The following is a 14,346-nucleotide window of genomic DNA, read 5'->3' as shown; positions in this document are numbered from 1 at the left end:
GAGGGGAAGAGAATGCAAACAAGTACAGGGTAGGGTAAGCAGGCACAGGGTAGGGTAAAACTAACAGTAGAAAGTAACAGTAGAAGTCTGCACAACATCAAGTTTTAAAAGCTTTAGGAAAAAGAAAAGTTTTTAGTTGAGCTTTAAAAGCTGCGGTTGAACTTGTAGTTCTCAAATGTTCTGGAAGAGCGTTCCAGGCGTAAGGGGCAGCAGAAGAGAATGGACGAAGCCGAGCAAGGGAAGTAGAGGCCCTTGGGCAGGCGAGAAACATGGCATCAGAGGAGCGAAGAGCACGAGCGGGGCAATAGTGTGAGATGAGAGAGGAGAGATAGGAAGGAGCTAGACCGTGAAAAGCTTTGAAGGTTAACAGGAGAAGTTTATATTGGATTCTGTAGTGAATTGGAAGCCAATGAAGAGATTTCAGAAGCGGAGTAACATGGTTGGAGCGGCGAGCCAAGAAGATGATCTTTGCGGCAGAGTGGTGAACAGAAACCAACAGACTGATGTGAGAAGAAGGAAGGCCAGAGAGAAGAAGGTTGCAGTAGTCCAACCGTGAAATAACCAGCGCATGAACAAGCGTCTTGGCAGAAGAGACAGACAAAAATGATCGAATCCTGGCAATATTATACAGGAAAAATCGACAAGATTTAGCTACTGCCTCAATATGAGGAATAAAGGAGAGCGAGGAGTCGAATATAAAGCCAAGGCTATGAGCTTCCTTGACCGGAGTAAGCGTAACATCATTGACAGTAAGAGAGAATGAGAGATGAGGAGAAGGTTTAGGAGGAAAAACAAGCAATTCAGTCTTTGCCATGTTAAGTTTCAAGCGACGATGAAGCAGCCAAGCTGAGATATCTGAAAGACATGCCGAGATACGATCGTGAACATCAGGAGAAAGTTCCGGAGATGACAGATATAGTTGTGTATCATCGGCGTACAGATGATATTGGAGGCCATGAGATTGAATAAGCTTGCCCAAGGGCAACATGTATAAGGAAAACAACAACGGGCCAAGCACCGAGCCTTGCGGAACCCCTACTGAAAGGGGAAAGGAGGAAGACGAGCTGCCATTAGTCAACACGCTGAAAGAGCGACCCACTAGATAGGAGGCAAACCAGTTATAGACAGAGCCACAAAATCCAAGGTCATGAAGGGAATCTAAGAGAAGATCATGATCAACCGTGTCAAAGGCTGCAGTTAGATCAAGGAGAATAAGAACGGAATAATGGCCTTTAGACTTGGCAGTAAGGAGATCATTGGTGATCTTAGTAAGGGCTGTTTCGGTGGAATGCAGAGGACGGAATCCAGATTGAAATGGATCCAAAGCAGAGTTACTAGAAAGAAAGTCAAGACAGCGAGAGTAGACCGCACGCTCCAGGATCTTTGAAACAAACGGCAACAAAGAGACAGGTCGGTAGTTAGACAGAGATAGCCTATCAAGAGTAGGTTTCTTGAGAATGGGAGAGACTGTAGCATGTTTAAAAGCAGAAGGAAATGAACCAGAGGACAGAGAGAGATTAATAATATGTAGCAAGGAAGGGAGGATAGCAGGAGTAAGATTAATAAAGACGCGAGAAGGAATCGGATCACGAGAACAAGTGGAAGGCTTCGAAGAGCGCAGTATTGTAGACAGTTCATCCGCAGAGACCGAAGGAAACGCAGAGAAATTTGCAGGAGGAGCTGACAAATGAGGAACAGGAACTGGAAGAGGAGCAGAGCTGGCCAGATCAGAGCGGATAGTTTGGATTTTAGCATTGAAAAAAGAGGCAAAGTTATTAGCAGACAGAGAGGCGGGGAGAGATGGCGGATTAGGCTTCAGAAGAGAATTGAAGGATGCAAAGAGCCGCTGAGGATGCCTAGCATTTGACTGGATCAGCGTTGAGTAGTACTGCTGTTTGGCCAGTGAGATGGCAGAAGAGAAAGAGGAGAGTACAAATTTGTAATGGTCAAAGTCTGCCCGGTCCCTGGTCTTACGCCAAAGGCGTTCAGCATTTTAAATTTCAAATATTTTGCTGCCTGAGGTGCTGCAGGAAGTAATGTCCCCCTACCCCTGGCCCTGGTTAAGGTGCATAGTATCCAAGGCCAGCCAAGTTATTTTGGCACCTGAGGCACAAAATCCCACAAGCTCCTCTCTCCCTTCCTAGCAGGAAAACTACTACAACAGCAACAACAAATTAGATAACAATTTGCTGCCCTTTCCTAACCCCCAAACCAGCTGCCTGAGGTAGCCATCTCATTTTGCCTTATGGTAGGGCTGGTACTGTTTCCCCACATTAGGGGCCTATGAATCCCAACCATGAGGGAGAGGCACAATTATCTCCTTCACTTGCTATTCTGGAAAGATAATGGAAACGTAACTTGTGTTTTCTTTTTTCATACCTCTCCAAAATTTACAAAATCACCTTATTAGGAGCCAAACTTTTCTAAAATATTAACCCGCATCCCAATTATAGTATGCTAAAACCCATCAGCAAGAGGGACATGCAAGCAGCATATAGGAGGGGCTGGTCACATAATTACAGTAAAATAGACTCGAGGAAGTGTACGTGTGCCCTGCAGTACACTGGATTTGACACATCCCGGGGCCATCAACTAATTGCTATTGGTGAACATATCTTTATTTGACCCTAGGAATACTGACTAGTTAAGTCTTATGCATTCAAGCCTGTTGGTCTTATGTTAACATCATACATGATATATTTTCATGAAGATAAACTTGTGTAAGAAAAAGATGTATGTCTGTATTGTTGAGAGTGCACATAGGGGAATAATGATGTGGTGACTCTCACAGGTGTCATTGTAATTTAAAAAAAACACTACTCACTATTCTCACATGCAGCTATATTAGACTTTTGTGTGGGATGGATGGATGGATGGATGAATACATTTTCCACACTGGAAAAATATGCAAAGCAGCAGCCCTGAAAGTAAAACTCAACCTCAAAGTCCACTTCACTCAGAACAAAAAGGACTTCTCTTTCTCCCATTGTTCCATTTACAGCTTTGATTGTCTTTGCTGTGACTTTTTATACCAGTATTGTTGGTTAACTATATTGCTTGGAAATTTCTTCTACGGTTCTTAAAGCAGCAGGGGGAAAAGTCCTAGCTGTACGATTTTGTGATGTGTGTTGATCTTTCAGTTTGACTAGCTGCAGGTTACTATACAGAGCCTCATCTGGTAGTGAACATCTGTTACTCTGAGTACATCAGTATCTATTTATATCGCCTTCAAAAGGAAAACATAATTTTGCAAGTATGACTATTATCTTGTAGGACTGTTGTGATTTTTACATAATATTGGTCAGAATTCTGCTACTTTTGTACTTATATCTCTTATCTCATTAGTTTTTTGTTGGATTAGGAGGGCCCAAAGGTCAACCATCTCCACTCATCACACTCAGGCTATTTTGGAATTTGGGGAAATCCTTAAGAAAGTTCAGAGTTTTATTTACACTCTTCCTTCAGTAGTCCTCAGCAGTCTCATCCAAACAGGAACTTTGAATACTTCACCTTGAAATTTTTCTTGGTGGATCTTCGAAAGCCAAACATTTCTAGTATATGAATTCTTTAATGGAATAATACAGTCTATGGTCAACTATGATTCTACATGCTAAAATCTGAGGGCAAATATGTGATAGATGTAAGATACGGCCAAGATGTCTATAGGATAATAAAGCATAGATGGCTGAAGCAAATGACCCATGTCATATTGCTTCAGGAAGATGGAAAAAAACACCAATGAAACTAATGAGTATTAACCTGCAGAAAATTTCTATTCCATTGCTACATTTTGTGCGCAGCAAAAAAAATTCTTCCATCGAGACATATTTTTTGTTCTGGTTTTTATGTTTCTCCACATTAAATGCTGTGTTAATGTATTGCTTAAAGCTGCAGTCTTATATACACTTACCTAGGAGTAAGCCCCATTGAATTCACTATGACTTACTTCTGAGTAGACATGTATAGGATTGCACCATAAAAGAAACTGCAGTGCGTGCAGCGAACTAAAGACTCAAAATGGTTGTAATAATATAAGTTACGATTTTTAAAACTAATTCCCTTCTGCTGAATTTCTTTCTTTCTCATGTGTTGTTGTTGTTTGTTACATTACATTTATATCCTGCCTTTTTTCCTCTGACAAGGAACCCAAGGCAGCTTTACAAGGTTCTCCTCTCCATTTTATCCTTACAAAAACCCTGTGAGGTGGGTTGGGCTGAGAGTCAGGGACTGTCCCGAAGTCACCCAGTGAGCTTCCATGGCCATGTGGGGACTAGAACCTGGATCTCCCAAGTCCCAGACCAACACTCTAACCACTACACCACACTGATGTTCATATCTCAGTGAGATTTCTCCCAGCCCCTTCTTTGTTCCCCTGATCACAGTGTGCATGATTATTTGAATGTGTGATTCTCTCTGAACTGGAGTTTAAACCCTCCTCAAATAATGTGTCTTCTCCCCATTGGGCAAAAAGAATCAAGGGGAAATAAGGGAACTACATGCTCTATGCCTGGATTGTTTTCCATGAAAATAATTTTCACGGTCTAGCTCCTTCCTATCTCTCCTCTCTCATCTCACACTATTGCTCCGCTCGTGCTCTTCGCTCCTCTGATGCCATGTTTCTCGTCTGCCCAAGGGCCTCTACTTCCCTTGCTCGGCTCCGTCCATTTTCTTCTGCTGCCCCTTACGCCTGGAACGCTCTTCCAGAACATTTGAGAACTACAAGTTCAATCGCAGCTTTTAAAGCTCAACTAAAAACTTTTCTTTTTCCTAAAGCTTTTAAAACTTGATGTTGTGCAGACTTTATACTGTTAGTTTACCCTACCCTGTGCCTGCTTGCCCTACCCTGTGCCTGTTTGCATTCTCTTCCCCTCCTTATTGTTTTACTATGATTTTATTAGATTGTAAGCCTATGCGGCAGAGTCTTGCTATTTACTGTTTTACTCTGTACAGCACCATGTACATTGATGGTGCTATATAAATAAATAAATAAATAAATAAATAATAATAATAATAATAATAATAATAATAATAATAATAATATTTGATGCTCCATGAGTTGCTCAACACTAGCAGTTCATGCAGTCTCCTTTCTTGGAGCCTAATGTATGAGTGATGTGGTTTACTAGAGAATTTCTAAGCCATGTTGCCCAAATTGTTCATGCAAAATTTACACCAGCGATGGCTTCACTTCAGATAAGAAGCAGTGTCCCCTGTCATTATCCATATACTTCAAAAGTGCAACCTTTTCCCACCCAGAGGCAGAGAGTATTCACTTACATAATTGACCACGACCTTCTCTTGCCCAGAGCATAGGGACTGGGGTCCATTCCTGTTTTCAATCTTTAAGACACATTGCAGCAAATTGTTGAGATGCCGGTAGGCCAGCCTCAAGGTAGATGAAACTTTGATACGAGCATTTGTATCACCATCAGAATTCTCTGTCTGAGTTTGACAAGATTTCTGTTTCTAAATATTTGAACATGCAAGCCTTAAATGTGACTGACTGTCTCAGGACTGTTCCCATCTCTGGTGGTGGGGAGGGGTGTGTGTGTTTTTAATTTAAATTATCTCTTTTGAGGTTTGTAGGAGAAAAGAAAATATTTATCTTTTAGCTTATTGATATCAGCAGGCAGGCTAGCTAGTCTCAGAAGGATGGAAGGTTTATTGGTTAAGAGACGCAGGCACCCAGTTTGTGATAAAGAATTCTTTGCATTTTTTCCTCAGTAAAGTAAATTGCTTGTAGGATATTGCTCAGAACTTAATCCTTTCAGGGCTGCATCTCAGTCAATCAGTTTTAAACTGCTGGCTGTTACTAAATGGTTAATATTCTGTCTTGCTCTGCATGTTTTTGTTTGTGTACACACACACACACACACATATGTATGTTTTGTAGTAAATACAGAGATGAAACTGAATACTATATAAAAATGTTTCTGGGAACTGTTCAAAAATTCAGGCCTAACAAGATTTCTGCCCTCACTTGTTCCTTCATGTCGCCCTGGATAAAGTTGATATATTTGAAGAATACCCAAAAGGGGACAAACAGAAAAATATTCAGTTATCTTGCTACTTTTTGTGATGTTTTGCGATATATCTTTACACCTTTGGGATACCCAGCTATAGATCCAGGACCCATAGTAGCACTCTAGGCCGAATATTTTGAATGAAAGATCATTCACAGTAGACCTGCTTCGTACCTCCTGATATTAGATTAATATCTTATTTTCCAGACCAGCTGCTGGTTTTATACAATACAATTCCAGTTGGTAAAAGATCCAATTGGTAGTATGGGTGTGTGTGTGTGTGTGTGTGTGTGTGTGTAGTTTCGGATTAATAGTGTATAGGCATTAGGGTGTCCAGATACAAAAGAGGACAGGGAAATTGTAGTTGTGTGGAAGAGGCAATTTCAACTTATCATGCAGAAAATCCCTCTTCTACACAACTATTAAAAGTTCAGGAGCCCTGCTCTCTCTTGCATTTGGTCATCTTAGTAGGCATCTACTGCGAAAATTCATTCCCTATGCAATACTGTGGTGGTCCTTCCTCTCATAACCCTTTAGCACATTGAGGAAGCTGATGTGGCTGCCCAAAGCATGCTTCATGCATGCTTTTGCATCATCGAAGACTTGGAACAGCTCTGAAAGTAGGAAGGAGCTTTGGAGGAGAGCATGGTATTGCTGGGATTTCTTAAATAGATTTTCCAGATGAAATGTGGATTCATTTACTTTTCTTTAATGATTATTTACAAATATTCAGAATTACAGCTCTGTATTTCCTACAAAGCCACATCAATTTGTTTATATAAAGTACTGTAACAACTGATACATAAACTGTAAATATTGCAAATTGTGGCAACTTTTTTCTACACCTCTCAAAAGTCCCATTTCTATGGCTTTAGAATAAATATTGTGAAGAATGGCACATTAGGCAGGATACTTTGAATGAAAGATCATATCCAGAAGTTCCCCCTTGCTGCCCTGGACAAGGGGCCAAGTCTTGCTGGCACATAACGATGTAACCAACTGTGAATTTGTTATCTTGAGGCAGCTCCAGCGCTCAAGAACATAGTCAGGCCTTATTAATTTGGCCGAATGGTTTCAGCTGGGTTCCTGTGAGAAAGTTCCTCCTCCCTCTCAAGGTCTGGGAGCAGTGTTGGAGCTAGCCTGGGTTTGGCTGCAGGAGTTGCCAGAGGCTGGAAGATAAAAAGGGAGACGAAGAGCTACCTATTTGTATCAACTTTCCTGTGTACCAACTGGTGATGGCTTGTGCATTCTTGAACCCTGGCTTATTTCAGTAATATATAGGATAGAATTACGTACGGTAGTGTTTTGTTATTTTGCCTGGGTATCGATTCAAAGGTTTGCTGTAATTTTTTTGTATAAAATTTTATTCCTTTCTCCTTTCCCCATCTTAATAACTTACTTATCTACATCTAGAGCTGTGTGTGCCTCCTTCCAGGTAAATCTCAGTACTACTTTCAGTGCCCTTTTGGCTGGTGTTTGGCTACCGTATAACATTTTAGTTTTGGGACTTAAAACAGAAGGTGTCTATTTGAATCTTTGTGTTAGCGGCCCCAAGTGTGGCCAGGAGGTCTGAGAATCCCCTGACTTGGGCTGAAATGGACGAAACAGATGGCAGCAGCTTATTGGTTCTTTATTGCGCCGCGGGTTGGGCAACTCCCAGTCTCCCTTCAAAAATATGCTAAAATATTGTGAAAAACCTTTCATGGAGAGAACTTTTTTATTTTAGAGGTACTGATCCTAATCCACACCATGGTTGATTATTATCATGTTGTGTGGGGAATATCTCATAGATAAACAACTGTTGAGTTGATTATTACCCCACCATAGACTATCATGTTGTCTGAATGCAGCCATAAAGGGAGTTTCCATCACCTGTCTTTGAAGTAGTTTGACTGCAGTCAATGGAAATCTGCAGGACAGTTAAGTCTTGTCTCAAACAGTGGTAGTTTATTTTTAGGAGTTCTGATTACTGAATGTTTGATATTATCTTTGCTGTGAATAAGTAAAGTAGAAAATATTAAATAACACATTATCTTGGCCACTGGATTTTATTTTTCTGACATGAACAAATTTCCGTATCTTTTAAAGTAACAGCAGGCAACAGTGATAACTGCAGCTTTCAGTGACATATTGAGTTGGCAAGAATGCATTGTAACTGTAATGCATTGTAACAAAAACATTTTGCCTTTTCTATCAAACAGAAAATGTAGGAGTTTTATTAAGTCAGTTACAATCAAATTATTATTTAGATCGTTTAAATTAATTTCAGTACAATAAAACAATACAATTTGACCTAAAAATGCTGTTGCATGTCATTGTCTCTGTCAATGTGGTAAACCAAATATACTGTCTTTATCCCCAGTTAATAAAGTCCCTCCTGTGCCATAAATTTGGATAAGATCTTTTAATAAATTGATAGATTTGCTTATTACTTGACTTATGTTTATCCTTCTATTGGCTACCCAATAAATGAGGGCTAATAAGTTGAAACTTAATCCAGTTAAGAAAGAGATGCTGTTGGTAGATGGTTGAATTGACCATGAAGTGTGTTCTGAATGGGGTTGTACTTCCTCTTAAGGATCATGGTTTACAGCTCGGAGGTGTATTTATTAATTTATTACATTTATATCCTGCATTTTTCCCCTCTTGCAAGAAACCCAAGGTGGTTTACATGGTTCTCCTCCTCTTCTACATTTTATCCTCACAACAGCACTGTGAGGTAAGCTAGGCTAAGAGTCAGTGAATGGCCCAAAGTCACCCAGTGAACTTCAAGGCTAAGTGGGGACTAGAATCCAGATCTCCCAAGCCCCAGTCCAACACTTTCACTGTTACACCACACCGCCTCTCAGTCCTGTTTATGAATGCCATGGTTCAGTGCAAGGTTGTTTGGCACATCAGCTGCAGTTTCTCTCTGCCGGAAAACATGATCTTGCCACAGTAATCCACGCTCTTGTGTTATAAGTTGTTCACTAACTCCGAGCTTGTTTTCAGGAACAATTCAAAGTGCTCGCATTAAGTTATAAAGTGCTAAATGGACTGAGATCAAGGTATCTGGGAGACGGGATTCTTCCCCTTGAACATACTCATGTAGTGAGGTTGTCAGTTGAAGTTCTGTTCTGGGTTTCTCTAGCCCTCAGAGTTTAGGGGCATAGATCTCTCTGGTGGTGGCATCGCGATTTTATAATACCCTCCACAAACATTCACCTGGCACCTACTCTGCTCTCTTTTAGGTGACAAAATAGCAATGTAATTGGATTTATGTTTACTCAGAAGCAAGGCTTGCAATGTTCAGTGAAGCTTACTCCCCGATAAATATGTTTAGGTTTGCAATCAAAATCTGTTTTTCCCTCCAAAAGCTTTTGATAGGTTTAATATAGAACAGATTTTTAAAAATTAGCTGCTGCTTATTTTGCTATTGTTGATTTTGTTTATTTATGGGTTTTTTTTTATCTTAGTTCTGTTTTAAGTCTGTTTTTATTTTATTGTTGTATAGTTCTAACATTTGTATGTAAGCCACCTTGAAGACCAACAGGTGGGAAATCAGGTTTGAGTATATATATCTCCACACTGAGACTTGGCAAACCTTATGCAATGTTTAAGGTGTCCAATCCAGCCTAGAGCATTGAGCCTGACAGCAAAATCTGCACTGTAGATCAGTTATCTGCCCATAAAGCTGGAGAACTCTGAGATTATGGAGCAGTCCCTTTGCTGAAAGTTAGGAGTGTGACTGGAACATGTGACAGCACTGTTTTCTGTATGTATTCAGACATTATTTTAGCAGCTAAGAGGTTTGCATTGATCCTTCCCAAATTCATGTCACCGATGCTTCATCAGCAGACTGCAACACCAGCTTTAAATCTCCGATGTCTCTTACTGTGCAGAACTGATTTCCGTTTATGGGTTTGATCAAGAGAAATTTCCTACTGAATTCATGCAGTTAATTATGCATTGATTTATATAGTTCCTTCAGGATACTTGCTGTCTTACAATGTTGCTAAGCTTAGCCTTCTCTAGATTACATTGTAAAACACATGTGAGAGATGTTTGTGGTCTTACAACACAGATGTGTGTGTTAGGCTTAGTTGATAAAACAGAATATCTGCTGGGCAGATATTCAAAACCAAATTGATTGGGAATTCTGTTTTTTGTCTATAGAAATGTATCTTCTGCCGACAAAGAATTAAGAAAATCTCTGGTGCCTGCATTCAATGTTCTTATGGACGGTGTCCAGCTTCTTTCCATGTCACATGTGCCCATGCTGCAGGGGTGCTGATGGAACCAGATGACTGGCCTTATGTGGTCTACATCACATGTTTCAGGCACAAAATCAGTCAAAATGTGGTAAGGATTTACATTTTATTTCATTTAGATTTTCTTTTAAAGCAAAACTATTGTTACCAGACTGAACCCAATTAACCCACACTTACACACTATTAATACTTCTGCCCATAACCAATTCCTGATTATCATGAGACAATGAGAAAATGCCAAGCCTACTTGGACTGAATTGAAAGGCAATGAATGATAGTTACATGCAGTGGTTAATTTCTTAAAAGAATAGTGCACTGATTTTTATGACAGATACATTGAGACTATGGCAGTCTGCACGTAGTCCGAGGATATCCCTTTGTTGTTTTCATATCTTATGATCCAGAGCTGGGCTCTGGCATTCACAACAAGGTCTGAGCCCAGGAACAGCCCTTACTCAAATGAGGACCCAGTCTCTACCACTTTAAACCCTTTGGACATGACTTTACTGTGAAGCGGGATAGAATGAATCTGTAGGGTCCTACCTGGAATGCAAATGGCAAGGATGAGCATTGTATTGTCAGCAGTCTCTTCCCACTATGAGTGAGAAGAACTAAATAAACAGTTTGTAAGAGACCCAGAGTGGTCATTAAAGGACCATAATTCTCCCACTTCTGAGAAACTTCTCTATTGAAAACATACAAAGTTCAGAACACCAGTCACAATACGCATGCTGCTGAAAATGACCTCTTGGTGGCAAGTGATCTCTGTTCATCCAGTAACAGATAGAAACGTGATGTGGAGCTGAACCATTAAGTTATTTCCCCCCTGAAGACCCACCCCCTGACATATGGCCATCATATGGCCCCTTTTCCCTTTCTTCATACACAAAAGGCGTGGAATGATCATTCTGTGCTCTCTCTGTACAGAGAACAGAACTCAATTGGGGAAGGTGAGTGATGGGTGAGGTGGACTCAGACAGCTCCCCACAGCACTGGCTGAGTCCCAAGCTGGCTTTGCTCCCACTTCTCCTTCCCTGATTAGGGAAGGCAAGGGAGAAACAAAGCCATCTATCTATATGACGCTTTTCCACAAAATTGTGCCCAAAGCGGCTTACAGCATAACAAATGAACAACAACAAATACAATTTACAAGGTATCAAACAGCAATAAATACAACAATATTCAAAAACTACAATAATCATAGTGTTGGCAGATAAATACATAGTAGAAAAATAAATATATATAACAAAATAGTACAAATAAACTTAACTAAACTTCATGAAACAGAAGAGAAAATATTAACACAAATAAATAAGTTTCCATTCCACATGAGGGTTGTCCACAATTAGCCTACAAATACAAGTTGGCTGGCAGCCACCTCTCTCACTTGAGGAAGGCGCCTTGAGGCTGTGGCACAGTCACTCTCTGGCCCCTTCGTCCCTTCTTGGGGGGGATGGGGCTTGGCCCAAGGCCTCCACAGACTATAACACTATAAAAAAGGCTGAAAAGTTTAGCTTTCCACCCTCGTACACAGAAGTCAAGACAAAACTTTATACTACTTATTCATAGTATTTCATTTCTACAGAGAAAGCCACTATTACCTTTCTTCCTCATTGTGATTTCCTGTGTCTCTCATTTTTTTTATGACGGCTATAGTTCAGTCATAGCTTTTGTTACACAAAAGAAAATCACACTGTCTAAACCACCACTTGCACAGCAATCTGTAAAAAAACACAGATTTTTATCTAATCGGATAGAACTGGTTGCATAACAACTGTCCTTTCTGATCAAAAATTACATTCTTAGCATCAACAAATTCTTAGGCCTTTCTGTTACAAAATATATTTTGAAGCATGCTATCAGTGATTGACTACTATTATTAATATCACAATTTCTGGGAGATATTTTTTTCCAAAATTAGTAAAGTGCAAACTCTAATGCAAAAACCAAATTGGGTTGAATTACTATTTTCTATATCTTCTATATCTTTAGTGGGTGTTCTCCACAATCCAGCTGCAGGGGACTGCACGCAGTGACTGGGTTCTGATGATGTATGTTGGCTTGTCATTGGTTATTTAATCCACAACAAGCCACAGTGCCCACAGGTGCCAAGTTTCATACGCAACCCATGCTTGGGGGGTGTCATGTCGTGTGAACCCATTGAATGTGAGTTATGCAAGGGTTAAACAAACCTTGCATAACCCTAATACAGACCATGTTTAACCCTTGCATAACCCAGGTTTGTTGGGCTTACATGATACAACAATCCCCAAGCAGGGGTTGCATATTCAAAACGGTGGCCTCACATGCCTCGCACATGCTGTGGCCTTGCCGTGGGATGGGCTGTCATGTTATGCAAGCAACCTGAGTACCTACCACCACAGGTAGGAGAGCACTGACTTTCTAAATGAAATATGGGGCAAGCAGGCCAAGAGGAATGGGAGCGTATTAATATTTATGGACTGCCAAACCCTGAAGTTAATTGTCAGATTGAATCTCAGTGTTCTCCTCTCTGTGCCTCATAGCAATTGGCAGTTATATAAAGTGCTGAAGATGAAGGCTACAGGCCACAAAGTACAGCTCTTTCAGGTTTGGGGAGATTTGTGCACATTGTAATTAAAAAAAAAAAAAAAACCTTGCAGGGAGGTTTGCATAAATTTGCAGTAACTACTGTGCCTTATTCTCATTAGCTACAGCACTTTAGCAAATTTGTGCAAATCTCCCCATAGGTTGAAAAACAATTATATTCTCTGTCTAGTTGAATAAGTTGAAGGTGTCATAAGAAGAAAGAACCTACAGTTGTTGGGGGAGGAAATCCATTGTTTCCCTTCGATATATATTATAAGTCTGTAAATTTGTTGCTGATTTATGTAATTTTAGAATGAAAATTTTATAAATAATTTTTTCAGGTGTTTTTTTAATAATAGAGATGGATAGCAATCTACAGCTATGTCTACTGAATATTGGTACCCATTTAATTGCAGGTAGTGATTACAGAAGCATGCATGGACTATGTTAAAGATTTCATTCTTCTGAAATTGCATGCAGAGCAGGGACTTCCATGCATTTTCAGAAGTATTGTGAGTTAAGATTTATGGCTTCAGTCCTGCAAACAGTTGTATATGTCTGTGCAGGATTTTAGCCTAAATTAACTAGATCTTACTAGTTGTGTATGGATATATATATTTTAAGCAAAATGCTTATAGCATGGTGACAGTGTGACATGTAAAAGTGCGGCTTCTGCTATCATCACCTCTTCTGTTTTGTGTTGGTGGTAGCAGCATCAGTAGTACTGTCAGAAATCCCTTAGTGAATTAAAGGGATGTTGACCCTGGAGAGAAGGACTCTCTAGGTATAGCCCATGCATTGCTTAAAGAGACACTGTCCATCAGACAGATGAAGGGTAAAGAAAGAGGGAAGTGGATTATTGGGAATTTGGGAAGAAAGAGAAAGAAAGACAGTACAGCTATGGCAGAAGGTCCTAGAGAAGGCTGGAGAGTCAAGCCATCAATTCAGGAGCCCCTCTACCCCCAAGAAAAGAAGGCTTGACTTTTTGCATGTCTCTCTGTCTCTCCAAGGCAAACACTTGGCTGTGGCTCTCTCCTTAGAAACTCAGCAGCTAGGGCACAAGGGCTGTGAGTCTTCACTATTGCCATCACAGTGCTGTGGGAGGGGTTCGGAGAGGACAGGCGGCAATAAAGAAAGAGAGTGGGAGAGAAACGTAGCAGTGCATTTCATGCTGGTTGTAGAGGGAGCAACCTGTAGGACGACAGGCACAGTGCTGAGCTGGCTGGAGGTGGAGAAGCAGGAATAGGGACAGGCCCAACAGCTTGCTCTGCTTCTCTTCTGGACAGGAAGGAATGGGCTTCAATTGCTCCCCAAGCAGCAAAGCAAGCTGCCAGAGCTGGCCCTCCCCCTTCTTCCCCCTTCAGCTTCCTCTGCAACTGGCACGGAACATACCTGCAATGAAGATTTCCTCCTTGAATAATGATCCACAGCAGATGAAGGAGAGGTTGGGCTGAGAAGGAGGTGGGACCAAGGAGGAGAGGCCACTTTCTGGATCCAAATGCACC

The 14,346-nt window shown here is 40.7% G+C and overlaps 1 protein-coding gene across 3 annotated transcripts in view; it reads left to right on the top strand.

The window, feature by feature from the left end:
• KDM4C (lysine demethylase 4C) overlaps window positions 1–14,346 on the top strand; it is a 226,921-nt gene that overhangs the window by 181,490 nt on the left and 31,085 nt on the right. For all 3 annotated transcript variants that reach the window (XM_063129271.1, XM_063129270.1, XM_063129269.1), the window contains one exon: window positions 10,179–10,364. In XM_063129271.1, the coding sequence (XP_062985341.1) occupies window positions 10,179–10,364 (186 nt within the window). The remainder of the gene's footprint in view (window positions 1–10,178; window positions 10,365–14,346) is intronic.

This window comes from Elgaria multicarinata, chromosome 6 (genome assembly GCF_023053635.1).
Source record: "Elgaria multicarinata webbii isolate HBS135686 ecotype San Diego chromosome 6, rElgMul1.1.pri, whole genome shotgun sequence".
NCBI lineage: Eukaryota > Metazoa > Chordata > Lepidosauria > Squamata > Anguidae > Elgaria > Elgaria multicarinata.
The sequence above is the reverse complement of the archived record's forward strand: the minus strand, read 5'-3'. Positions and strand labels throughout refer to the sequence as shown.